At 58.8% G+C, this 27,330-nt stretch overlaps 1 protein-coding gene across 2 annotated transcripts; it reads left to right on the top strand.

The window, feature by feature from the left end:
- The first annotated feature begins 1,054 nt into the window (after positions 1–1,054).
- LHX6 (LIM homeobox 6) lies at positions 1,055–25,816 on the top strand. Of its 2 annotated transcripts, XM_056138652.1 has the most exons (10): positions 1,057–1,390; positions 2,533–2,604; positions 2,953–3,135; positions 3,561–3,682; positions 11,677–11,897; positions 14,400–14,500; positions 14,695–14,790; positions 14,927–15,101; positions 20,977–21,080; positions 25,668–25,816. In XM_056138652.1, exons 1-10 carry the CDS (start codon positions 1,307–1,309, stop codon positions 25,686–25,688), a joined length of 1,179 nt encoding a protein of 392 aa, XP_055994627.1. In that variant the 5' UTR covers positions 1,057–1,306; the 3' UTR covers positions 25,689–25,816. The 2 variants fall into 2 exon arrangements, with proteins under 2 accessions (XP_055994628.1, XP_055994627.1); XM_056138653.1 differs by lacking the exon at positions 20,977–21,080 and having other exon boundaries at positions 1,055–1,390.
- The last annotated feature ends 1,514 nt before the right edge of the window (positions 25,817–27,330 follow it).

The raw sequence follows: 27,330 nt of genomic DNA on the forward strand, positions 1-27,330 counted from the left end.
TCTGGAGGCACAACACAAAGTCTGAATGTGCGTCTTTGGGGTTTTGGAAGAGAAGGCGGGTTTCCATGTGGCTCTGGGGCTTAGGATGTGCATGGAGCTGGAAGCCTGGGCAGGGGGGTAGGATGGAGGGGCATGGGGGCACGTGCACATCCTGGGGAGCTGGTGTGGGGGGGGAGTCTGTCTTGGAGTGGAGGCATCCTTGGCTACATGATTGCAGGCCTATGTGTTTGGGAGCTGTGTCTCCTGTCTAAACCACTGGGACCCCACCCCGTACCTCTCTCACGAAGACGGAGACCCTAGAGAAGAAGATTGGGCGTTAGGGTGGAGGACTCAAGGGGTGGGGAACTGAAGGATGGGGGGGACTGTTACAGGCAGTCCCTCCCAGGAGAATTCAGGAGAGCCCAGTCACAGTGCTCGGAGGAGGCAGGGCTGGAGGCGCAGAGCAGGTGTGTCTGGTGGGAGTGGGGGGTGCCCTGAGCCGGGCAGCGATGCCAGCAGGACACCGCGGCCCACATCCACGCAGACAACAGTGTGACAGGCCGGGGGTGGTATCCCAGGGAGCTTGATTTCGTGAGGCACGTTCTCCAACTCTCCCCCGAGGGGTGACCTCCGATACCCCCGTTCCCGTGAGTGGAACTGCGCCCGCGGGCCGGGTGGGCGCGAGCGGGGGTGCGGGTGCCGGCTGGCCCGCGCCTTTGTACGCTGGGGACGCCTGGGCGCGTCTGTCCGCAGCGCGGAGTTTCTGTGCGTCTGTATGTCTGTGTGTGTGTCTCTGGGTCGCTGCCTCGCTGTGTGTGTCTCCTCTCCCTTGGCGGGAGGGGATTGGTCACACATGACTCATCTTGAACCGAGCGGGGCTCCAGCGGCAGGGCGGCCGTCGCCGCAGCTGGAGGGAGAGGCGGAGGAGGAGGAGGAGGAGGAGGAGGAGGAGGAGGAGGAGGAGGAGGAGGAGGAGGACGAGGACGAGGACGAGGAGGACGAGGAGGAGGACGAGGACGAGGAGGACGAGGACGAGGACGAGGAGGAGGACTGCGAAGAGAGCTGGGAGGAGGCGCAGGAGGGGGCGGGGGCCTCTCCAAGTTTGTCGGGACCTTCTTCCGAGGCAGCGGCGGCTGCAGCCGGGGAGGCCGGGGCTGCGCGCGGGCCGGGGCCGGGGCGGAGGGCTGGGGCCGGGCCCGGGACTGCGGGACCGGCGCCTCCTCTCTGCCACTGCTCGTGCTTCAGTTTCGGCTCGCGCCGCGGCCGTGGCCCCCCCGGACGCGGCTCCGGGCGCTGCGCACCCGCGGAGCCCGCCGCGACCCGGCCCATGTACTGGAAGCATGAGAACGCGGCCCCGGCGCTGCCCGAGGGCTGCCGGCTGCCGGCCGAGGGCGGCTCCGCCACCGACCAGGTGAGCCGGCCCGGGGGATGCAGGAGCGCGGCCGCGGCCGGACCCCCGCGGACCAGGCCGGGTGGCGGGCGGCCGCGGGGAGGAGGAGGGGGCGCGGGGGTGCGGGGGTGCGCCCGCGAGTGTGTGTCTGGGAGTGTGTGAGCGCGCGCGAGCGCGAGGGGGGGTCTCGGAAAGCGGGAACACATTATGCAAATGTTGGAGGAATTTCTCAAAAAGCGATTTAGCAAAGACACAGGCGAATCAAGAGGAGGCGAGGCGGGTATTGTCCGTCTGAATAGGCGCTGATAGCGCCGATGCGCCGGGGGTTGTGCGGGCGCCGCGCGGAGAATCCCGAGACGCGGGGCCCATCCCGGGCGCGCCGAGGGACTGCGGCGTGCTCGGCCCTGCTCTGGGCCGCCGCGGCTTTCTCTTTTTGGGTCCCGTCGCGCCCTCCGATCTCGCCCCGGTTTCGCTCCGGGTTTCCCCGCGAGCAGCCCTCGAAGGGCGCCGGAGCCGTGCCGTCACCGCCGCATCCGTTCCACCACGCGCGCGCCGATGTTCCTAGCGCGCAGGGTTTTATTTTCCTCCAACGCCCCCCTCCCCTCTATCTCCTTTTTATTTTCTTTCTTTCTCCCTTTTCTCCTTTTTTGCATTTTGTGCCGAGAGGAGGAAAAGGGAGCGAGGGAAGGAGGGGGTGGAAGGAGAAAAAATTCGATTTTTAATTACTACCATTAAAAAATCAAATTTGCAATTCTTTGGGCGGCCTGATGGATCTCACTGATTGACAGTTGGAATTGACACTCTGGCTACCTCTTATCTTGGGCATTCACGACAATTTCTAATTGCAGGTAGTTTATGTGTGTGCGCGTGTTTTTTTTCCCCCCTTAGAGGCTTGGATTGCAAGGGAACTAAGCGATTACTTCAAGAGCCACGGGTTAAGTGCAGGGAGAGGGGGAGAGAGAGGGAAAAATCCAATCCAAATTCAAATTGCTTCATTAGAGAGACACCGCTTTTGTGGGGAAGGGTTTTAAATGCCCACTACAAAGTTAGGACTCATTGTTCCGCGCCGGTTTATATAACAGGCGCGGGGAGGCGCTGGGCTCTGGCTGAGCGAAGCCAGTTCGGCAGCCGCAGCCGCCTGCCTTCCCTCCCCCCTCCCCCAGGTGATGGCCCAGCCTGGGTCCGGCTGCAAAGCGACCACCCGCTGCCTTGAAGGGACCGCGCCGCCGGCCATGGTGAGTTTGCGCGGCGCTGCGTTCCGTGCCCAATCCTGGGGAGGTGACCCGGCTTTCGGGGGCCCATGTGCCGGGGAACGCTCTCTTTGGGCCGGGGGTGTTCAGGGCCGGGAATGAGGTATCTGACCGCTCCCGGCCCCCCCGGATGCGGGTGCGCAGAGTTGGAGCCGCTTCTTCCTACCCCGTAGGCCCTCACATTCTTGTCCTCGAGCCCCCAGCGCGGCGTCTGGGGGGGATTTCGTTGTCCGTGGATGCGCAGGGTTAGCATCGGCCGCCGCAGCGACTCTGGGCGCCCGGCTCGGGCGCTCGGCTCAGGGCCCTGCGCCCCGCCTGTGCCCGCATCTGCAGGCGCAGTCGGACGCCGAGGCCCTGGCGGGGGCTCTGGACAAGGACGAAGGCCGGGCGTCTCCCTGTACGCCCAGCACGCCGTCGGTCTGCTCACCGCCCTCTGCCGCCTCCTCCGTGCCCTCGGCCGGCAAGAACATCTGCTCCAGCTGCGGCCTCGAGATCCTGGACCGGTATCTGCTCAAGGTGAGGCGCGTGTGGGCTGGCCGGGGGTAGGGGGAGTCGCAGCCCCCAACAGGCCAGGTACGTGTCATAACGAATCCTGGCCCCGAGGCTTCCCGAGTACGTGGCATCGGGTCTTCGCTTTTCTCTGTGCCTCCCAGCGGGCAACCCCCCCCCCCCCCGCCCGGTACCACCCCCTAGTCTGGGGGGAAAAAACGGGGAGAGGTTTTTTAATTCTCACCTCCCCGAGAGAGCATCCCGGTTAGGGAGGAAAAGTGAGGAAGTCCCTTACAGCTCCTGAACTGTGTCTGCAAATGAGACGGTGTGTGTGTGGGGGGTGGGGGGGGACGACGACGGCGTTTCCCCCTCCCCAACGCCCCCTCCCCGCAACTCCGCGTGAAAAGAGGCCCGCGCTGAGCCGCCGCCCCCCACCTCCGCCCCCTCCCCAGGTCAACAACCTCATCTGGCACGTGCGCTGCCTCGAGTGCTCTGTGTGTCGCACGTCGCTGAGACAGCAGAACAGCTGCTACATCAAGAACAAGGAAATCTTCTGCAAGATGGATTATTTCAGGTAGGCGGCGGGCCGCCGGTCCGCAGTGGCGCCCAGCGCGGCATCCCGCCGCACCCCCTCGCGCCGTCGTCCCCGCTGCGTCCCGCACCCGCTGTCCCGCTGTGTCGTGCGGACCCATACCCCCGGCTCCCGGCGCCGCCACCACCCAGGAGCTCCCGGTCGGCCGCGCGCCCCCGCCGGCGCAGGTCCCCGCCCGCGATGCATGCGCCTCCGGTTCCTGCGCCCCACTGGGTTTCGTTTGCGTCTCTGGCCGTGCGTCTCGGCTTGGAAGTGACTCTTCCAGGCTCCGGGTTTCTGAGCTTCAGCGCCCACGTGGAGCTCTGGTACTCCGGCTTAGGTCCCCGATCCGGGCCGGTCCCAGCCAGAGCTCAGGCTGCACGCCCAGTGCGCGCCAGCTCGGGGGTTCCCACCTCCTTTGCCTGCAGCCTGTGCCAATCCATCTCTCTCCGCGGCAGGATTCTGAACTGAGCCCCAATTCTTGTCCGGGTCCTGGCCCTGGCCCTCCCTGGCTCACTTAAGCGTGGTTAAGGTTTGAGACCAAGCACCAGCCTCACAAGGGCCTCAGATTCCATCCATATCCCAGTCCCACCTTGGTGCGTGTCAGGCTCAGACTCTGGCGTCGCTGCAGGGGTGCATTTCTAATCTGGCGTCCTGTGCAAGTGCCCGGTGGCCAATTCCGTCCCAGTTCCAGCGTAGTCTCCCTGGGTGTGACTTTATAGATGATGGGGACAAACGGGGGAGCCAGGGCTGCAGGCAGCCAGGGCCTTGGGTGGGCACACCCCAGCTTGCCCTGCCTGCGCCCCACCGGGCAGCTCAGCTCGCACACAGCCAGGCTTCCCCTCAACAGCTTGAGATCGAAGCACTGCTTATACTCCGTTGGGGTCATGAGGTCGAGGTCACTGCGAGGTCAGGGGCAAAGCTCTCGCCCGATCACTTCCCCCGTTGCTGGAGCTGAAGCTGACCCAGCCCCCGAGGGCTATGGGAGTCGTGTGGAAGACCCTCCTGGGACAGACCCTATTCCCCAGGTTTTTCCCAGTCAAGTGAGGAAAGCTTTCTCCCCAACTTCATTCCCCAGGTCCTGGCTTCATTCTTGGGGAGAGCCCCTCACCCCCACCCCACCAACCCGCCAGGCTCAGAAGGATCCCCAGACTCAGGAAAGGGGACGAAAGCCCCCACCCCTGGCATGGTGCTGGCAGCAGTTGGGGCTGTCATGGTTTGGGGCAACCACGCAGGATGTGCAAGTTCTGGACTGTTCTGTGTGGGTGGTGGGGAAAGGTGCCCTGGGGGCTCTACTAGGGGCTCGACATGTCAGGAGTGCGTGTCAGGGTGGGGCTGCTTCACCACCAGGCAGGTGCGGGCACGGGGGTTGGGGGTCCTTTTGGGCAAGTTTTATCTTTCAGTTGGTTTGCCCAGGAGAGCAAGATGCCCTCTGTGCCTATTGGCCTTTTGCGTGTGCACGCGTGTGAAAGAGAAAGCAGGGTAACTAGGACAAGGTTCCCTCTGAAGAGGATCAGATGCAAGCGGGAGGATTCTGAATTCCCACCCTTGCCTCCTCTGAGCCTCTGGCAAACACTGCCAACCAGGGGGCCGGTGGAATGTGGATTGGGGTACTGGGATGAGGCTGTGTGCATGTACCAGAAGGGGTGGTCTGATGGAGTCAGGGTGATGTTCTCCACACCGTCCCCTCTGACTGTTGGTTAGCCAGAGCAGGGATCCGAGGGTGGGGACTGCGTCTCTCCACTCCCCTGCATCAGGCCTGGCTCCACTGTGCCAAGCTGCCGGTGTGGAGTTTCTCGAACCCACAGACTAACTGGGGCAAGGCTCCCGCCTGGGAAAGGGAGCAGAATGGTCTCTCCAAACGGGAAAAACCATGGACCTTGCAATCCTCCGAGGCTACCTGCCCACTGCTTTTCCAGCCCCAGCTCATGCTCAGCTGGACCGAGCTGTTTTGTGTGCTGGGCTTAGCTAACTCGAAGGATGAATTAAAACTCAGGCTCTGACTCCATTGTTCGGCCCCCCCACAAGCTCTAGAGTCCCCCTCCTCAATGTGCTGAGCCCCTCCTTCTCACCCCAGTGGGCTCCAGACTTGGGGAGCAGCAGAGCCTGGATCACTGGGTGACCCTATGTGACCATGGATGGTCACGTTACTCCCTCTTGCTCGTCCCTTAGGAGTGATCCAGAAGGTCAGGACTGGGAGGTCATGGAGGCTCCTGAACTTGCAAGTGTTCTGGGTGCTGTGATTGTCACTGTCCTCACTCTTCACAGCGGGGACAACTCAGATAACCCCTTGTAGGCATGTTTGAAGAGGAAAAGGACCAGGCCAGCCGCTCTTGGGCTCCCGGTTCTGAGTGCTAATCCTTTCCCAGTGCCCCTTCCTAAGAGCTCCAAAAGTAAAACTGAAACAGATTTCTGGAGGGAAAGAACTAGTGGTGCGTCTGATCACACCCCACACCTCCCCCACCTCCCCACGCCCTCCCTGCCCTGACTCACCCAGCCCCTAGATCTCCTGAAGGCATAGCCCATCCCTGGAAGCCCCACCTGTAACAAAAATAATAAAACCCACAAAAAAGGGAAAGGAAAGGTCTGGGCAGTGCCAGGCAGGGACTGCTGTCTGCTCTGAGCAACACCCAGGCCCCAAGGAGAATATGAATGGAGGAGGGGCTGAGAGGGCAGAGCTTAGGGTCCACTAGGAGCTATGCCCTGAAATGCTTGACTTCTCTCTTTCCTGAAGCCCAGAGTCAGGGGTCTGTGGAGAGTACAAACTGGAGTGCTTGACCAGCAACGCCGAGGTCTCTCATCAGGGAGCCGAATGGGGAGCTCATGGAGGGGATACTGAGTCCCCTCTTTCTCCAAGTCCTCCATCCCATGTGTCCCCTCCAAGACACTGTCCCTTAGACCTGTCTTCAATGTCACCTGGCCGTTTGTGTTGGTACTCAGAAGGTTGGAGCTTCAGAAGCTACCCCAAGATTACTAAAGATCTCAGAGACTGGGGGTGGCCAGAGGCCCGTGCCCTGCCCACTGATTTGCCTATTGGGAGGACTTGGTTTGCCCCTGGCTCTGTGCCCTTTGCAAGGTGCTGGCCCTCCTGCTCTCTGCCTCAGTTTCTCCAGCTTTCCCTCTACACAGCATCTCACTAGTTCTCATGCCTTCAGCAGATTCCCACTGCCTCTGGAACCCCCCAAGTCCTAGCAAAAAAAGAACCCCCCAAAACCAAAGACTGACCGGGAGGTGACTGTGCTTTCTGGTTGCTTCTGCACGCACTGTTTCCCTTTCCCTTTTCTTTGGAGAAGTGAAGCAAAGGCGTGGTCAGGGGTAGGGATGAGGTTCCTTTTGGGGGCACTTATAGCTTCCCTGGACTCAGCAGCTGCACCCCCAGATAGCTTCCTCCTGCCCACAGCCCACGGACCTGCTTTTACCACCCCACCCCTAAATGGGACCGGACAATCCTGTGTGCCTTGTTCCCATGGCATCCTGAAGCACCGTGCCAACTGTGTACCAGGGGAGGCCAGTGGCCCTGGAGAGAGGGAAAGTGACCTGCCCAGGGAGAACGAGGGTGTGGGAGGAGGAGGAAGGGGGAAGAGAGGGGAGGAAGACTCCGGTTCTCTGAATGCAAGAGCTTCCTAAGCTACAACTGTGTTAACCCTTCCCATGCTTTATCTCCTTTAATGCGAAAACCTGCCCTGGGAGCATGTTTGTCTCCTCATCCCCATGTTAGAGGAGGGGAAATTGAGGCTCCTAGGGCAGAGTCTGAGTCACCACCCTGCCCCCATCCCAGTGCATCCTTGAAGAAGTCTTCTGCCCTAGACCAGCTGTGTCTGCGCCCTGGGGGGTGGGGGGGTATTGAGGGGGCTCTTCACCCAAGCAGCACCCGCTGTGCCCCTAGATGGGTCCTGTGGGAACATGCACTCAGGAGTGTCCTCAGAGACCTGGGCCAGGAGCACTGGACTCCAGGATCAGGTCACCTTGGCTACTCCCAGGCCTTTGACCTTGGGAGCAGGGAGTTAAGCGTTAAGGACCTCTCCTTGCCTTTTGAGGGGGTAGGATTCAGACCTATCCTGGTGCTGCTGTCCCCTGCATGTTAGCCCAAGTCTTTATCCTACTCTGGCCTTCCTTGAGCCCCAGTACTCGTTGGGAGGAGGAGGGGGCTCCAGGGGGAGAACCCCACCCCTCCCCCAGAGCCAGAGTCCCCTGGGAAATGCGGTGCTGGGAAGCGGCCCCCCACCGCGGCAGAGAGCTGGCCCAGCAGCCGCCAGCTGTTGGGGGACAGATGTTGGGGAGAGCTTAGAGTAGAGTTAGGGAGGGGCCTCAGGCCGGGACCTCCGTGGTGCTGGGCTTTTTAACCTCTTAATTGCTGGTTCTGTTTTTTTTCCTTTCCCCCCTCCCCCTTCTCCTTGCTTCCTTCTGCCTCACGTCTTCCCTTAAGGGTTGTTCAGCGGAGAGGAATCTGAGGGGATACGAAGGGAGCTGAGCAGGAGAGAGGAACCGAATCTCCTTGTTAGCCTCCTAGCGTCTAAGGTGGTCAAGTGAGCAGGCCCACCAAAATAAGACTGATCTGAGGGGTTCAGGTGGGGCTCGGCTCACTGCTCTGTAGTTCACTTGGGCTTTTTCCCTTGTACGTGTGCAGAGGTGAGGTCGCCCTGCAGTACAGGCAGGGATGCGAGCGAAATTTCAGAGGGCAGAGGCTCATTCTTCCAGCAGATGATTCCTAAGTGCTTCTGGAATAGGCGGGTGGAGCGAGCGAGCGTACCCTGGTCAGGCGCAGCACCCGGGTACAGCCCTGTGGGCCGAAGTCTCTGCTCAGCGCAGTGCTAGGGGAGCGGTGCTAGGGGAGCACGGGGAATGTGCCGCGCTCAGTTTCCCGGGAAGTTGTCACACTGAGCTTCTTGTCAACCCCAAAGCCCTTCGGTTGTGGGTGCCTGGGCTCTGGGGATCCCGAGAGCACCAGGCTTAGGGGGTGTTTGTGGAGCCTCCTAATCGCTTCGGCACCGCCCTCGGGAGGAGCTCCCAAACGCCCCTTTCTTGAAGTTTCGTTGTCTCTGCGCTCGCTCCCCGGATTTCGCTGTTCCCGGAATTTGGAATTCGGCGGCTGAGCCGCCGGAGTCCGAAGTCCGTTGGTTTGCTAGAATCCCAATCAGTGAAAGCCTCCTCTTGTCCACTGTGTGCGCTGCAGACCCTGGCCTTGGCGGGCAGTGGGCACACTTCGAAGCAGCCCGGGAGGACCCCCAACCCAGCGTCGCGGTCATGCTGGGGGGGGGGGGTCAAGCGACAGTGTTGTTTCGTTGGCCCGCGGGAGCACTCGATCAACACTGGGAGGACCTGCGGCTGGGGACAGTGCCTGGCACCAGGAGGGACGCGCAGAGGGAGAGAGCTTGTCATTTAGGTGGGGTGGCCGTGCTCGGTTTGGAGAGGGCGCTGCTGGAAGCACTGAAAGAGAATGGAGTGTAGGAACCGGGTCTCAGAGAGCCTGGAGATTTGAGGAGTCTTGTGGATGTATAGCTGGTGGCATTGGGGAGACCCACAGAGCCGAGTGTGCTGTGTGCAGATTGGGAAGGGACACTCCCGCGCATCACCAGATTGCCCAGCATGGTGGTGCCCGCTGGCCTCCGTCCTAGCACCCCCTCCCTCCCACGCCGGCCCCTCCGTAGGGGCCACCTTCAGACCTGGCTCCTTTCCGGTCGGTCGATCCTAAATCAGCCTTACTCCTCTCTACCCATGAGCTCTAGATCTTTAAATCTCTCCAGAGGGGGCTTCAGTCTATGAGGAGCTCACGTGTGGTGGTCTTGGACAAGTCATTTGCCCGCTTACAAATTGCATGTCAGAGTTCCTACCTCAGGTTGCCGCAGTGAAAGGCAGTGGGAGCTGTGGGAGGGAGGGATGTTACAATGGCTCCTATTCCAGGCTGCCAACTGCAGCCAGGGCTCTGCATACATCTGTTGCCTCAGTCCTTCTGGCTCAAGCCAGAAAGTGCTCCCAACCTGGACACAGCCATCCCTTATGTAACCAGGAGGGACCATCATGGGTTGGGGGTGGGGAGCAGGTCTGCACTGACTGAGCAGAATTGATTTCCTCCCTGCTTTCCTCCAGAATTAAGTAATGAACCCTGGGTGTGTAGGATTCATCCCCGGAAACCAAGGAAAACCGAGTGCGTCTGACGCGAGCTTGCCTCAGCTTCGAGAGTGGGAGCGTAAGGAGATTGCCAGAGCTCAGTGCATCCTCAGTGAACCAAATCCCGAACCTAGTGAAAGCCCTCCTTGACCCTTACATCCCTGGTCCCAAAAGAGTGATGTTGTGGGTCCTTTATCAGAGGGTTCTGCAACCCTTGGACTGTTGCTTCTTGCACTCACCGAGGTGGTCAGGACTATAACCAACAAACGGGTGCCTTGGCTAACTGGTTCCCTGTGCCAAGGCTCTGGGTGGCAGTGGGGTCGCCCAAGTAAGTCTTCCCAGTTCTCTACCTGGTGGCAAGGGTAGTCAGGGGAGTGAGGAGCCAAACACGGAGAGGTAAGTGCTGCAACAGAGCTTCTGGATGGGACTAGCAGGTTTGTGTCTAGAGGGGTGGGGGGGAAGGCCTGAGCCAGGGAAAAGTACCGTGGAGGGGCCCTCCAGGACCCAGGCTGACTTGGGCCTGCTCCTCCCCCACCCCTGGAGGAAGATTAGTGTTTGGGTCTGAGAGGAGAGGATGTGGTCTGTTGGGCTTTGTGGACTGCCAAAGCTCTTGGATGAGACCCTGAGGACAGAGCGGAACCGCCAAGGATTGGAGCGGGGCAGGGGAGGGTGCAGGATCCAAGATGCACTCTGCAGGCCTCAGGGCGACAGGGGAGAGGGGGTGGGGGGGCTCCTTGGAAACGGGAAGGGCTGACTGGGAAGGTCCAGCCTGTGCAGCCTACCCAGGGCAGTGGAGAGGAGATGATGGGGCCTCAGATACTTCTGAAAGGATATGGATGGAGGAGAAGGAGTGGCAAGATTTCAGCTTCTAAATTTAAGGGACCAGACACAGTGTGTGGTGGCAGAAATCCCAGTGTGCATGAGAGGAAACTGAGGCTAAAAGAGCAGGAACAGGCTGAGTCACTCAGAACAAGCCTTCCTTGGCACGCAGGGGTTGTGCTGTGAGCTGACCTCAGCAGCCAGGTGAAGCCCATTTAGGCTGCTTTCCAGAGGTGCTTCCAAGTCTGATGGTGGAAGCAGGAGAAGGAAAGAGGGGAGGAGGCTTTCTGGGGAGGGACAACTGGTCTGGTGTGTGTGTGTGTGTGGGTGTGGGTGTGTGTGTTTTCAGCCATTGTTAGAAAGGCATGTGACTGCAGAGTCTGACCAGCTGAGTAGTACCGGAGCACAGAGCACTAAATAATTCGCGGTCACTGCTGTTGGCCTCTTCTCTGGGCAAGCAATGTGAGCTCTCAGAGGAGTCAAATCATTTGTGCAGGGTCACAAAGCCAGTAAGTGCGTTCTCTGTCTCTGCTTCCGCAAAACTCCAGGCTTCTCTTCGCTTTGAGTTTATTCATCCCTGGAATCAGGCTTGCTTGGTTTCTCTACCCTTGCCACCTGTGTGACCTTGTGAAAGTTTCCTGACCTCTGTGGTCCTGAGTTTCCTTAGCCTCACAGTCAACACAAACACTTGGGACCTTTGCTGGGCAGATGGTAAGAGGGCAAAAATAGTCTTATTGTTTCTGTTATTGTAGTTTCCCTAGCCAGAGAGGTTTTATTGAGTACACAGCTTGAGTGTGAGATACAGCTGTCAGTGATCCTTAGAGACAATTAGGAAAACTCAGAAAAGCATCAACAAGAAAGTAAAACAAAACAAAACACCACCACCAAAACACCCCGAACCACCCACCCTCTCATTTTCCAGGTGGGGCTTAGTTGCGCTCGAGGGGTGGGTGGATCGAGGCGAATTCAGGGCGCCGTGGAAGGCGCGCGTTGGGCTTTGAAGAAACGGGGGCAGGCGCGGGGAAGAGGGGAGCCTGAGTCTCGCCATCCTCTGCCCTGTTCTCCCGCAGCCGGTTCGGGACCAAGTGCGCGCGGTGCGGGCGGCAGATCTACGCCAGCGACTGGGTGCGGAGGGCGCGCGGCAACGCCTACCACCTAGCCTGCTTCGCCTGCTTCTCCTGCAAGCGGCAGCTCTCCACCGGCGAGGAGTTCGGCTTGGTGGAGGAGAAGGTGCTGTGCCGCATCCACTACGACACCATGATCGAGAACCTCAAGAGGGCCGCGGAGAACGGTACCCACCCGTCCCGCCGGGCACCCGATCGCACCCCTGCCCACCCCGCGCCCTTCCCACCCCACCCACCTCGCTCCTCGCGCGGCCGGCGCTCTGGCGCCAGGAGCCCCGTTTGATCGCCCCCCAGAGGAAGCGCGCGGGGAGCGACGCGCCCAGCTTGCGTTTCTGGCTGCCCGGTTTGCTAGAGAAGCCGACTCCAATCCCCTAGAGAGACTCTTGAGAAATCTGTGGAATGGGGCTGCCGCCTATGGAGGGAGCACCTTCTCAAAGACCAGGGAGCCACCCAGGTAAAGCCAGGATGTCCCTAGAGATGATGCTCAGGACGAAACAGTCCGGCTTTGGACCACCCTGCTGGGTCACTTTTCCTCCAGCTGCCCCGGTGGGTGAGACCTGGAGGGATAACAATCCCGGATCTCACTCCCCATCTGGCAGCTCCAAGCTAGAGACTGGGAAGGGGGATTCATCCAGGACTGGAAGGAAAGAGACCTTTGCTTGGGGTTTGTCTCCTGGCATGCTCGAGGGGAGGGGGTTGCCGGGGGTGGGGGCAGAGGAAGGGTCTAGCCTCTCTGGGCCTCAGTCTCCTTTCTGTATAAGAAGAATGTTGGATTAGAATGACCCCTCCAGTCCTCTGGCTCTGATAGCGGACTTTCCCCTCTCCCCCCCCCCAAAAAAAAAACGATTATAGATACAGGTCTTTCAGCCTTGGTGAGGGCTGGGGCAAGGCTGGTTTGAGGGCTGGAAGAAAGGAGTGGAGGCTAGAGTGACGGCGAGGCAGGCACTCTTTCCAGAACTTTCCAGCCGGGATGCTAACTTCCCTCTGTCATGATAACTTGATATGATCCCTACAATCAACTCCTGAGGAAGGGGCCCCCCCCCCTTTTTCAGAGGTGAGATAATAGGTACAGGTTATCTGCAGTGTGGATGTGACATGTCAGAGATAAGACTGACTAAGAAGCAGCCTTCCCCTCCTCCCCAAAATCCCCTGCTCTTTCCCAGCTCAAACTCCAGAGCCCCCTTCATCTGGACCCCTGGGCGGGAGGCTACTGAGCCGGAGTGCCCTCCATTTGCCATTTCCCCTGGAAAGTGCTCTGGGGATGCTCAGACCTCGAAGTGTCTGCCTCACCTCCAGACCTGCAGGGGTGAATGAATCTAGGTGGGGAGCAATTCAGAGGGGGTTGCTGTGAAGGTCTACCTTCGGTGTCAGGACAGGTAGGCACTGGAAACCCAGGAGCCATACCTCCCATATCAGTGACCCTACATGTGGACCAGCTAGGGCCACCTGAGGTCCCAGAGTCAGGCTAAAAGCTCCTCTTGGTGCTGGGATCAACTCCATTGACCTTTAATGCAATTGTTTTACTCTTTAAATACACACATACTTATCGTGGGGAAAAAAATGAGATGAGATGGTTTAAGGGGAAAAATCAAAACAAAAGCAAAGATTGCTCCTAGGTCAGAGCGATAGTCCAGTGAGTAGGTGCTTGCCTTGTACATGGACATCCCTGGTTCAATCCTCGGCATCCCATATGGTCCCCTGACAGGAGTGATCCCTGAGCACAGAGTTGGGAGCTTACTCTGAGCATGGTCGTGTATGCCCCCCAAATAATATTTATCCAAATACCACCACCTTCTATATTTTACTATGCACCATCTCTGTTTTTATATAGATATAATGGAGTGTATATCTGTATACACTCCACCTCCAAATATAGACTTTTTCCGAATTAAAAGGAAAACAATAAATTGTGAATAATGGTGGAATTGCTGATGATTTCTATTTTCTTGCTTAGGTTTATCTGAATTTTCCCAGTTTTTAATGAGTGCGTTACTTTTGTATTCAGATAAATGAGATACTAAAAGTAAAATGGAAATGTATCAAGTATAATTGTAAAAGTAATGTTGGTGGGAGGAGAATATCTAACATATACTCCAAGTAACAATATTAAACCTTAGAGAAATAAGGTGACAAGATTGTTGCAAAACCCTCCAGGCTTAGAAAGGTAAAGTCTTCACACATCCTGCTAGGTGGCCACCGCTAAGGCTTTATGGGGATCCTTCCTACCTTTTTGATTCTCCCCATTTTATTTTTACAAAATTAGGATTGCATTTCTGTAACCTGCAGACTTCCCTGCTCTCCCCTGCCTTGTTTTAGCTAGGGGAGGCCAAGTTGGGGCCCTGGAATGAGTCAGTAGAGGATTCTAGTGGACAGGTCTGGGCATTCTTCCTTCTGGGCCTTAGTTTCCTCCGCTATAAGGTCAGGGTCATGTCGCCCGCCCTCGGGGATGTGAGACAGAAAGGCCCACGGAAAGAGAAGCATCCGTGTGGAGCGGAGGTCCAGAGTGCAAAGGCCCTTCCCCAAAGACTGAGCTCAGGGATCGCACCCGGGGGTCCCGCTTCACGGCCAGGTCCGCTCCTGACCCTTCCAGGGACCAGCTCCCCCCCACCCCCTTTCCAGGCTGCCACTAAAAGAGATGGGGATTGGTCAGCCGCTTGTGTCGCCCCCAGGGAACGGTCTCACGCTGGAGGGGGCAGTGCCCTCGGAGCAGGACAGTCAGCCCAAGCCGGCCAAGCGCGCACGGACGTCGTTCACCGCGGAGCAGTTGCAGGTACCCGGGCGGGCCCGGGGCCGGGGGCGTGGCCTCAAGGGAGGGTGGGGGGCGGAGAGAGCTTCTGGCCCCGCCCCTTCCCGGGACCCGCGGTTGGCCGGGGGGCGTGGCCTCGGGGTCCGGCGTCTCTGATTGGGCCGCGGACTCGGAGCGCCCCGCGCGCTCGCGCTTCACTGCCCCGCCGCGCCCGGCAGGTTATGCAGGCGCAGTTCGCGCAGGATAACAACCCCGACGCGCAGACGTTGCAGAAGCTGGCCGACATGACGGGCCTCAGCCGGAGGGTCATCCAGGTGGGGCCCGGGGGACGCCGGGGACGGGGGCGGAGGAGGGGGACGCGCCCGGGACCCTCGCTGCGGGAGCCGGACCCCTCGGGCCGCGTCCCCGCCGTGCGCGCGCAGAGCTGAGGCCGCGGTGCTGTGGTTGCAGGTGTGGTTTCAAAATTGCCGGGCGCGTCATAAAAAGCACACGCCGCAGCACCCCGTGCCGCCCTCCGGGGCGCCGCCGTCCCGCCTCCCCTCCGCCCTGTCCGACGACATCCACTACTCACCGTTCAGCAGCCCCGAGCGCGCGCGCATGGTCACCCTGCACGGCTACATCGAGAGTAAGTGAACGCGACGTCCAGGCCGCTGGGCCGGTGGGGGAGAGGGGGCGTGGGGTGAGATGCATGCACCTCCTGGGGCACTCGCCCCTCGGTCTTTGGCGAGGGTGCGAGGGTGAGGGTCTGTTACCTTTACCGCAGGCACTCCATGCTGCCATTCAATAAAAACGCCTTGCCCCGTACTCCCCACTGGGCCGGACCCGGGTCTAGGGAGAGAGCGAGCTGGGTCCAGTCCCCTGCATTCTGGTAGAGAAGGGAACAAGAAAGAGAGGCCCACGCTTGTGCCCTGCTGTCATTGTGGTGAGCCCACAGGCGAGGCGTGGAGGAAAGGGAGCAGCTGGGCACGGACCTCTAGCAAATGAACAGCTCAGGCCAGCAAAGAAGCCAAGGGAGGTAGAAAGCATCCTGATGACTGGATTATAGGGTTGATACGATAGGGTGATGGGCACTTCCAGGGTTGTGAGCCTTGGGTAAATCACGAGAATTTCACAAACCTCAGTTTTCTCACCAGTAGACTAGGGTGCTAGTTGATGCCTGGCTGGCTGGGTTGTGAGACTCTGAACTTCTGGATATATTCGCATATTCTGGGTCTCCATAAAGTGCTCTCAGGGGCCCAGGGGCTACACGTGGCTACCCTTGGTCAAGGGAAGTGAACAGTGTTCGGACCTAGTGGTGCTAGGGGCTACCAGAGCCAGGGATCGAACTTGGGGCCTCCTGCGTGTAAGGCTGCACTCCAGCCCTTGAGCCATCTAGCTCCCTAATCCTTCAGAGGATGTTATATGTATATATACATATTCCGTGTGGTGTCGGTGGTCAGGGCCTCACACATGCCAGGCACATGCTTTGCCACTAAGCCACGTCTTTGGCTCAGTAAATGTTTTCTCTTTCTTTCTTTCTTTTTTTCTCTTTCTATTCTTTTTCTGTTTTTTTGTTTTTGTTTTTGTTTTGGGCCACACTCAGCGATGTTCAGGGGGGGTTACTCGTGGCTCTGCACTCAGGAAGTACTCCTGGCTCCTGTCAGACTTGGGGGACCATATGGGATGGCAGGGATGCAACTCCAATCGAGGTGCTGTACTATCTCTGTGGCCTCGTGGTAAATGTTTTCAACTGCCCTCTGTGTCCTGGGCCCAGGGATACAGCAGAGAATACATGAAAGCCTGGTGTTCCTGGGGCCCCCATTCCAGAGTGGTAGGTGGGTAGAGAGGCGCTAAACAGTCATGGATTTCTCGGGGTGGGGGGACAGGGGTGAACCTTCATGGGATCTGAGCAGGCACTGATGGCAGATTTCCTTTCCCTTTGAGGTTGTTTGTGTTGACTGCATCCTCAAAGGTGGTGTGGGACTAGAGAAGCACCAAATTTCGACACATAATTGCCACACCCTGTATTGCAGTCACACCAGCATAATAAAATCTTTGCATAACAGATGAGTCTCCACTTTGGGCAAAAGAATGCTGGCATAAAATCCGTGGTGATTATGTAGTGAAAAGCCCTTGTGGGGCCACCGCATGCCCACCAAATCCTGCTCTCTCCGGTGCCAAGTAGATCAGAGAGCTTTGTCGGCTGTGCTCTCACAGCCTAGGTGCCAGACACGCTGCTCAGCGTGGAAATGCCCAAGGCTCGTCTCCTGCTGGACAGATGAAGAAACCAACAGCTGCCAATGGCAATTCTTGGGAGCCAGAATTCCCTGAGGACCCGGGATTCCCTGAGGATCCTGTGTCAGATCCGCTTCCAGCCCCATTTGTGTGAGTCTGGATGAGCTGTTTAGCTATTTCCATGCCTTTAAAAATGAGGATAATAAGATTTCCTCTCTCAGGCTGCCGAGAGAGAGAGAGAGAGAGAGAGAGAGAGAGAGAGAGAGAGAGAGAGAGACAGAGACAGAGACAGAGACAGAGACAGACATAGAGAGACTGTTCAATAGGTTGAACAGAAATTTTGCAATGTGGGAGACCTGGGGTCCATCCCCAGCACCCCGTGTTTCTCTGAGACCTCAGCACCGTGAGGAGTAGCCCCTGAGTCCTGCTGGATGTGATGCCCCCCCAAACAAACAGAACCCCAAGGATTCCTGTCTCCAAACAGTGTTAGATGGGACCACCGAGCTAACTTCTCCAGTGCGCCCTAAGTGCTGTGTCAGTCTTCGCTACTGTTGGATTGGCAGTGGGGGATGGTTCTCGCTGGACAGAGCAAAGGGTGCACCATCCTACCTGCCACATCAGGGTGCCCATCAGAAGCCAAATTTCTTTGTGGGTCTCCGTTTCTGAGCCATCTAAGGAGAGACTTGTATTCCCGTTCTTTTTCACTTTTTAAGTCACAGCCAGCAATGCACAGGGGTTACTCCTGGCTTTGCACTCAGGAGTTATTCCTGGTAGTGCTCAGGAGACCATCTGGGATGCTGGGAATCGAACCCGGGTCAGCCACATGCAAGGCAAATGCCCTATCCACTGTACTATTGCTCCAGCTCCATCTTTTTTAGATTTTTAATCATTTTTGTTTGTTTTAGGGCCACACCCAACAATACTCAAGACTTCTTCCTGGCTCTGCACTCAGCAATCATTCCTGGCAGGGCGTGGGGGACCCTTTGGGGTGCCGGGGATCAAACCTGGCTTGGCTGCCAGCAAGGCGAGTGCCCTCCCTGCTGTGCTGTTGTTCCTTCCTTCCCTTTCCTTTCTACACAGTGGCTCCAGTGGCTCAGAGCTCTTTAGACATCTCCGAGGCTGTCTCAGTGTGGGGTTCCGGAGAGCATCAATGCTTAGCACTCACTAGCACTGGGTCTGGGACTGGAGCCATGGCCCTTGGGGTTGTGTAGGGCTCTGCCCACGTATGTGGTTGACTGAGCTTAGCTCTCTTTGTGATGCTGGGAGCAGGGATGTAGGCATCCTTCCTCTTCCCCGGAGGTGGAACCTGGCCAGCCTAGAGTCATGGAGGATGTTGGGGCCACCCTCTCCATCCTGTGGGACCTAGGGTCATCTCAGCATTCTGCTTTGGGGTTAACTGAACACACGAGCTCCTGAAATGTCTGAAGCTGTTGTGCTAGGAAGTTGAAGGGAGTTTTAGAATCAGAAAAGTGAGGTTTCCCATTACAGTTTTCTCAGGGCACAGGTGTTTCCCGCATCCTTAGGGTGTAGAATCTGATTTGGGGAGAGGAGAGATTTGTTTAGGGCCTGCATCTGGCTGCTCAAGGACTGTTTCTGGCTTTGTGCTCTGAAGGGCAGAAGTGACCCCTGACCCTTGGTGGGAGTCAGGGACCATGTGTGATGCTACTAGGGATTCAAACCCGGGCTGTGGTCCCCATGGCGTCTAAAGGAAGTGCCTTACTTGCTATATTTTTCTTTTTGGCTCCTAGAATCTGATTTTAAAAATGCTTAGAAACCAGACCCCCAAGAAACCAAACCCATAGTTTTCTATGTAATGTCAGGCTCTCTGTGAAGTCTTAGAGGACCCCAGGTTTGGAACATCCAGCTTGGGCTGGAGAGATGGGTCAGAGGACTGGAGTACATACTCATATGCAGGACACTGATGGCAGATTAGAACCCTGATGCTGTGTGGTCCCCCCTTGAGCACTGTTAGGCATGACCCCAAAGCACAGAACGAGGAGTAACCCCCAAACATTTTCTGGTATGGCCCAACATTCAAAAAGAAAGAAAGAAAAGGAAAGGAATCCTCTGTGTGATGATGAGATGTGGCATAGCTAGAAAGCACATGTGTGTGACCCTGGGCTTAATCCTCAGTTGCCCCCTCTCTCTCCCACCAAAAGTCTCCAATTTGTGTGCATATGTGTGTGTGTAGGTGAGCACATGTGTGTTGTGTGTGCGTGAGTGTATTGCTTGGGGTGCTCCTGGCAATGCTTGAGAGCTTATGGTGGCAGGGATCAAACTGGGGTGAACCAGGTCCAAGGACAGTGCCTTAACCCCACCCCCCTCGACTGTCTCTCCAGTCTCTTTGTCTCCACTTTCATACAGTTGCCTTATTCTTCAAGGCATGCTTTCTGGGCCTGGGGAGACAGTATGACCTGGGTTTGAACCCCAGCACCCCATACGGTCCCCAAAACACTGCCAGGAGTAACCCCTGAGAGCGGAACCTGAAGTAAGCCCTGAACACCACCAAGTGTGTCCCCTGACCCCCCATCCCAAATAAGCGAAGGCCCGCTGTCTTGTTCCAAGTTCCTTATGAGGGGACTAGAGTGATAGTATAGTAGGAAGGGGGTTTGCCTTGCACACGGCTGACTTAGGTTTGGTCCCCAGCATCCCATATGGTCCCGTGAGCACCACTAGGAATGATTCCTAAGTGCAGAGCCAGGAGGAACCCCTGAGCATCACCAAGTGTGACACCAAAAAGTCAAAAACAAAACAAAAAAAAACCCAAGTTCCTTATGAAGGATGAGTCTGCTCAGGGCTGTCTTCCTCTGTCCCCAGAGAGCATGAAGTGTAGGGAAGAAAGAAATTATGGGCTGCATTGAAAAGGCCAAGTGTGGGGCTGGAACAGTAGCACAGTGGGTAGAGCATTTGCCTTGCATGCGGTCTACCCGGGTTCGATCCCCAGCATCCCATATGGTCCCCCGAGCACAGCCAGGAGTAATTCCTGAGTGCAGAGCCAAGAGTAACCCCTGTGCATCGCCAGGTGTGCGGGTTTGACCCCCCCCCCAAAAAAAAGGCAAAGTGATGAAAGAGAAATTAGGATCAGTTACAAAACTTTCCTGTCTCCCAGCAGTTTGAGGTGTTGAACAGAGTTAAGGAGATTCACTCATCAAATATAGACATACACTAAGAGTGCTCGCTTATTAGCCCTTGTGCTTCATGCTAAGTACTGGAAATCCTCCACAACAGAAATCTAGGGCTAGAGCAAATAGCACAGCGGGTAGGGTGTTTTCCTTGCACGCAGCCAACCCGGGTTCGATTCCCAGCATCCCATATGGTCCCCTGAGCACTGGCCAGGGGTAATTCCTGAGTGCATGAGCCAGGAGTAACCCCTGTGCATCGCTGGGTGTGACCCAAAAAAGCAAAAAAAAAAAAAAAAAAAAAAGAAATTTAAAAAACATGGCAACCTTTTTCCTTGTTGGAGCTTGCTGTCTGGTTGACAGTGCGGGGCCTGGGAGAGGAGGGGTCGCTAGGTGCTACTGAGCACACTCTGCCTGAAGGCCTGGGTTCGCCCCCAGCATTGCACGGTGCCCCTCGTAGCCTGCAAGGTGGAGCACCGCCTTGGTGCAATTCTTGGTGGGGTCCAAGAATCCCCAAAACCAACCACATAAAGCCCCAAGGGAGAGTCATCTGGAGGATGGTAAGTGGTCTGGAGGAAACAGCGGACAGGTCTGGTAGAGACAAGCTGGTGTTGATGTTGGACTGTAGCTGTTCCCACGGTGGTCCAGGAAAGTGTCATAAAGGTGAAACTCCCCTGGAAGGCGGAGTATTAGTAGTACAGGGGGGTAAGGTGTTTGCTTTGCCTGCGGCCGACCTGGGCTTGATCTCTGGCATCCCGGCTGGTCCCCTGAGGACCCCCAGGAGTGATCCCTGAGCACAGAGCCAGGAATAAGTCCTGAGCATCACTGGGTGTGACCCCAAGACCAAAAACAAAGGCAAAAACAAATAGTCCCCTGAGTGCAGAGGCCTTGGAGCAAGTGGTGAGGGTGAGGAGGGCCCTGGGGGAGGTCCAGGGCGCCGAGGGCCTCCGGTGGAGCTGGGCGTGTGGGGTCCACCGAGAGGAGAGTGTTTGGTCTGTCCTTGGGCTGAATCGTGACCAATGCTCTCTAGAGATTGTAGAGCCCTCCCCAGAGCACGGGGCCCTGGGCCACCCGGCGGGTAAGTGGCAGAGGTGACACCAGTCCCGGGTTCCCCCAGGATGCTGTGCGGAAGGCAGGGGACAGGCTCGAGGCTTCTCTCGTCCGCAGGTCAGGTCCAGTGCGGGCAGGTGCACTGCCGGCTGCCTTACACCGCGCCCCCGGTCCACCTCAAGGCCGACATGGACGGGCCGCTCTCCAGCCGGGCCGAGAAGGTAACTACAGCCTGCCGGGGTCTAGGGGCTTGAACTGGCCTGCCAGGGTGGGGCTCTGGCTATGGGCCTTGGCGTCCAGCAGGCTCTGGTGGCTTCTGGGCCACTGCTCTCTGCTCAGCACACTCAGAGGCCAGCACGGAGCAACTGAGGCACAGTCGTGGACAAAGCCCAGCCCAAGGCCCCTGGGCACTCCCCCAGCCCCATCAGTGGTGTTGTAGTCACTCTGGTCATGAGGGTCTAGTCACCCCCGGCTGGTGGGTGGAACCAGAGATAAGGAAAGCAGCCCTGAGAGGACCCAGTCTGGAGGGAGAGACAAGACCCTCATCTTGGCTCCCTTATACACATCAGCACGGACCCCCGACACCCCCCCCCCCCCACTTCTTGCTGCTGCTTCTTCCTTTTCCCCACCCTGTCTGTTGGGCGTGGGGCCAGAGTGATAATACAGCGGGTGGGGCGCTCGCCTTGCTTCTGGTCAAACAAGCTTCCATCCCTGACACCCCAAATAGTCCCCTGAACACTTCCAGGAGTGATCCCCGAGTTTAGAGCCAAGATAAGGTCTGAGCATCGATGGATGGGACCCCCCAACATGGAACAAAACTTTCATTTTGAGCTAGGTGAGCCCGGGGGGAAGGCCAGTGACCTGGGCCCCTGGGCGGGTCCCTGTCTGGTTGTTTCAGATACCAGCACTGTACCCTGCAGGCACTCAGAGCCTGTTTCCAAGCCTCAGGACCCCGGCACAGATGAGAGGATGGAGTGGCTCTGGGTGGAAGCTTGGGGTGTGAGGGGAGGACCCCCTTCAGCCCTAGAGGTCTCAGTGAGCTCTGAGTGCCGCTGGTCTGAGACAGCCCCTGGCTTGAGAAGTGTCCCCACTGTGGCCTGGGGGACTTGGGTCTCCGGGCCTGGAGGAGAACCGGGCACTTAGTTATTCCCTTCCCGGATTTGCACCCACGCTGGCTCACCCTGCAGCCCCCGAGTCAGTGTGCGAGAAGGAGAGGAGCAGGGGGACCCGTTCCCAGCCCCAGCAATTCCAGCGCCACTTGGGGGACAGCAGGTCAGGTGAGGGAGCTGGACACGGGGGTGCACTGCTCAGGAGTCGACCCAGAGGATGGCTAGGTAGGGGGCTGCCCGAGCCTGCAGTGCATTGGCTTGGCTGGGTAGGGGGAGCCACCAGGACTGCGGGGCACCCCAAGCTGTGAGCAGAGCCGTGGGTGGAGGATCCCTGTGGGACGGGAGGCGTCTCAGAGACACCCCCTCTGTGGCCCACCTTGAGGCAGGGGGCTCAGGCCTCGTGACAGCAGGAGACAGGACAAGGGCCCACTAAAACACGAGTGGCCTTCAAACTAAAGGGCCCCCCTTGGGGCCAGAGCAATAGCATAGCGAGTAGGGCATTTGCCTTGCATGCAGCTGACCCAGGTTCGATCCGCAGCATCCCATATGGTCCCCCTGGAGAGTAATTCCTGAGTGCAGAGCCAGGAAGTACCCCTGAGCATCGCTGGGTGTGACCCAGAATGCAAACCAACAAACGAAAAAACAACCCTAAAGGACCCCAGTGACGTGTGTGACTGGGGCAAGCCCAGCCCCTGACTGCACACCTAGAACGCGGGGGGCCCAGGGATAACATCCCCCGCTGCCAGGGGACTGCGGTCACTCCCCTCTCGCCCTGCCTCTCAGCTGAGTGCCTGCTGCATGTTGGGCGTGCCCCGGGAGTAGAGGTGAAGCCTTGCTAGACAGAGGGTTCACGGGATCCGGGGGTGCCCTATGCCAGCTCCCTGCAGGGCCAGGCCCAAGGACACCCGCTCTGAAACGCCCAGGAACGCGACCCTGGGGTCAGCAGCCACCTCTGCTCTGATGAATGCTGCTTTGTGGGTATGAGGTGGGCATCCTTGTGGGAAGGAGGAGGAGACCCAGGCTCCCTGGTGACCTGGCCAGTCTGGAGTATAGCCAGTGGCAGGGCTGTGGCAGGGGTGGGGGCGTCTGGAACATCCGCACAGGCCACTCAGCTGGGATGGTGCTGCCTTTTAGGTTCGCGTGCTCTGCCCCCCTCCCCCCACCAAGGGAAACGAGGCCCTGATGAAGCGACAGCGCCCATGGGTGGGGGCGCACCCTGTGTCCGTGAGCAGGGCTGGCCTTCCCGTGGGTGATCCCTGCCTTGGGGCCAGCCTGGCCTTGCTCCTTCCTGTCACACTTGGCCGGTGGTCGGCCTGCTCAGGATTGCTGGCGCAGGGGCTTAGAGCAGCAGCTGTACCCCAGGGGGACAGGGCCACCAGGGCGAGGCAAGAACACCACCTCTGGGGAGCTCTTGGGGACAAGAAGGGCCCTCAGTGGAGAGAAGCGCTCCCTGGAAGAGCCGGCCGAGGAGTCGGCTGCAGGAGCCTGGGGGTGTTCTGCGTGACCTGGGGTAGTGATGGGATCAGGCCCCGTGAGCTGGGCTCTGGGGCGTTACCTGGAGGGCCAGCGGGAGCATGGGAAGAGAATGGGCCCTTGTCCCCGGGAGGTTCAGCTCAGCCGTGTGATGTCCACGGAGGCAGGGTGTGGCCGGGTCGGGCTGCTCTGTCCTGCTGAGCTGTCTCCCAGTCCACCGCCAAGGGCTCCGTGCAAGAGAGCATCTTCCCCTGCGTCCTGGGCTTGTGTCCATCCCCTGTCAGGCTTGTCTGTCTGTCTGCTAACCGGGACCTTTGTCCACATCTGATCAAGCCTGAGTCTGGTGGGCGGTGTGGGCAGTGCAGGTCCTCCGGGCCTGAGCCAGCCTTGCTAAGAGGAGATGCAGGTCCCCAGGTCTGGGCCTGACTGGGCCTGAGACCAGCCTGACCAGGGGAATGGGCCTCTGGGCACTTGGGGGCAGCGCCCCCTACCACCACTACAGCTGTGCCTGGCCACGTCTGTACAGGACTTTCCAGAAGCAGGTTTCAACCTGGCCCTGTCTCAGGAGCTCATGGTGAAAGCATGGGAGGCTGCTGGTCAGGCCCAACAGGGGCGACTGAGGCCCTAGTGCCCCCTCGAGAGACCCTCTCCTCAGCCAGTCCTGCAAATAGTGATGGCTGTGTTGGGGGAGGCGAAGCCGTGAGAGCTCAGGAGTCAGCAGCTCTGGGCCCCGCTCCATGCCTCCTCCTGGGACACACAGGAACTTGGGTCCTTGTGGACAGACCAGGATGTCGGTCCTTCCCACACCCCCACACCCAGCTGAGAGAGGACGCAGTAGCATGTGCAGAGAGCCTCGCCAAGCCAAGGGGTGACTGTGCATAGACAGTGCTTGTGGGTAGGCAGTGCTCCCAGGTGCAGGCAGTGCTCCCCCATGTCAGTAGTGCTCCCATGCACAAACAGTGCTCCCATGCTCATGCAGTGTTCCCAAGCCTAGGCAGTTCTCCCATGGCAGACAGTGCTCCCATGCACGGAGAGTGCTCCCACACACAGGGAGTGCTCCCATTGCATATAGTGCTCCCACATGCAGGTAGTGCTCCTGCAAACAGAGAGTGCTTGTGTGGGCAAGGTTGTGCTCATGTTTAGATGATGCTCTCGCACAGACTGTGCTCCCAGGTGCAGATAGTGCTCTTGCGTCCAGGGAATGCTCCCGCAAAGGGGAGTGCTCCCACGTGCAGTCCCAATTGAGGCAGTGCTCCCACCTGCAGAAAGTGCTCCCTGTGAAAGGCTCCTGTGTGCTCCCGCACGCAGGCAGTGCTCTCGTGTTTAGTGCGCCCACGTTCAGAGTGCTCCCACGTGGAATGCTCCCCATCACAGACAGTGCTGCTTAGCAGTCGGCTTTTCTGATGGTTACCCTCCAGGAGCCCCTCCCTGTGACGCCCCCTCCCTCCTCCTGGGAGCCCACCTGGGCAGATAATGTTCCTGACAAGAACACAGAAGCCCCTCTCCGTGTTCCCAGACCACTTGTTTCTCCTTAACTGGACTAAGATGGACACATCCTCTCATCCACCATGCGCTGCCCCAGGTTTCTGAGACCTGCTGGGGGCTGGCCAGGGCTTTAGGGTACGAGGGAGAGGGCCAGGGGCAAAGACCCCCATACTGTCAGGCTCCTGGCCGAGGGGCCCCCACCGTGTCCAGGAAGCGGTTGCCCTGCTGCCCTCTGTGTCTCAGGGAGGCAGCGGCCAGGCTGTGTCCAGGTGCAGCCAGGGACTGTGGTTTCGTCCTCTCTGGCCTCAGGAGCGTCCCTCCTCAGAGGAGGTAGCCGCGGGGAGTCCCCTACCCGGGAGGCGGAGGCGCAGCTCTTCACCCAGCACCCGTCAGCATCACACAGCCAGTCAGTGACAGAGCCAGGATTTTGTTTTATCTTGGGGAGGGCCACATCCACCAGTGCTCAGGGCTGACTCCTGGCTCAGGGATCACTCTCAGTAGTGCGCAGGGGACCATCAGGGTGGTGGGAACCGAACCCGGGTCAGTCGCATGCAAGGTGAGCGCTTCCCACCCCCACCCCCCGCTGTGTTGTCTCTCTGGCCCAGAACCAGGCTTTGGACTCAGGTCAGGACTCCACACTTCCCCCTGTCTGGACTTCTGGGGATGGGGGCGGGGAGCCATAGGTGGGGGCGGAGGAGTGTGGTCTCCTGTCTCAGTGCTCCTCCTGCCCTCCTCTTGCAGGTCATCCTTTTCCAGTACTAAGGCTGCCGTTGGCACTCCTGCATCTGTCCACGGGCACTCGACAGCTGCCCCTCAGCCACTGAAACCAGGGCCGCAGCCAGGGACCCACCCGCTCCACCTCCACTACGGTTGGCTGGGCTCCCTCCCCCCGCGCCTGGCCTTCCCCTGCCCTGCAGAGAACCAGACCCCAGGAGCAGCGTGGAGCCCCTCACCCCGGGCAGGCCGGAGCTCCCGGAAATTTGGAACCAGGGTGCAAACAACAGCCCCTCCCCTCCCCCTCCAGTGTGCACCGGATCCTGTTGAGTTGTGGGACACGCCGGGCTCCGTCACAGACAGGTTTTCCTCCCTCCCACGTTGGCCTTTATTTACTGATTCCTGGGAACCATCTCTGAATTCCGAGTAGCGGACAACCCCCACCACGCCCCCCCACCCCGTGTTATCCACTCTGCGGCTTTTGTCTGGAAAACTCTGCAGTGTTTGTGGGCTGTCCCCCAAGGAAAGCTGTGCTCTAATTTTATCATTTCCATCTGTCTGGTTCTGTCAAGTTCGTTCCGAGAGAGAAGAAAAACACTGACCGGCCGCAAGAGGCCCGAGAGGGCAGAGAGGGAGCCCTGCCCAGACCAACCAGCGTGCATGCTTGCGTGCGTGCGTGCGTGCGTGCTATGTGGCGGGGGACACGTGGGGTTCGGGCAGGGCGGGGAGGGCCGGAGAGGATTGCCCAGCTGGTGTGGATGTTGAGGCCGCCTGTGTACCCACTCCTTCTCCAGCACAGGCCAGGGATGCTCAGACATGAGGGAGAATGGTGCCAGGGCTTTCTTGAAGGTTGGACCCTGATAGTGGTGCTTAGGTCAGGTCTTCTTGGTGGGGGACCATTCCTGGGGAGATGGGGCAACAGATGGGGGGCTGAGGGGGGAGGGTATGCGGCTGTCAGAGTATTGTGGATTCAGTTGGGGGGTGCCTCTCACCAGGATGAGTGTGTTGAGTCCAAGCCTCTCCATCCCCCGCCCCGGTTCTCCATCCCTGCCAGGGACCATCCTCACCCACACCTTGAATGGGGACCTCGCATACAGTGGCGGTGGGCCCACCTGCCCTTATCCTGCGGCTGCTCTTTCACCCCAAACAGAAGGGCTCAGGGGACAAGTCCACCCATCCTGAGATCAGGTGGCCCCTGACACGCTTCCCCCTGGAGGCTGCTAGTGGGCGCCGTTCGGCCCAGGTCCCGCTCCTGCCTTGGTTACAGCCCTGTTGGATCTGTGGATGTCGGGAGGCTGTCAGGCAGGGGACACGAGTTCCCGATGGGGAGGCCCCTGCGGTCCCTGTGTCGCTCCCCGCCTATGACCCCCGCGCCCTCACGCCCTCACGCTGCACCCCCAAAGCCCCGTGGCCGACATCGCTCAGCCACACTCTCCATCTCAGCCCCGAGCCTGGAGGTGGCTTCAGGATCCAAATGCTGCAGGTGGGCACTGAAAGGAACAATTGTCTGTGACTCTTGCTCGGGGAGCAATCCCAGGGCGGAACCTACTTTCTCTCCCTTCCAAAGGTGGTTCCAGTTGACTCAGGGAGAAGAGAAGGCCCCCTCCCCCCAGAATGGGGTCCGAGCAGCCCTCGGTTGCCAGCTCCCACCCACCACCCCCCCCTGTGGAGACGCAGCCCTGCGCCAGGG

This window comes from Sorex fumeus, unplaced genomic scaffold, assembly GCF_029834395.1.
Source record: "Sorex fumeus unplaced genomic scaffold, SorFum_2.1 ptg000129l, whole genome shotgun sequence".
In the NCBI taxonomy this organism is placed as follows: domain Eukaryota; kingdom Metazoa; phylum Chordata; class Mammalia; order Eulipotyphla; family Soricidae; genus Sorex; species Sorex fumeus.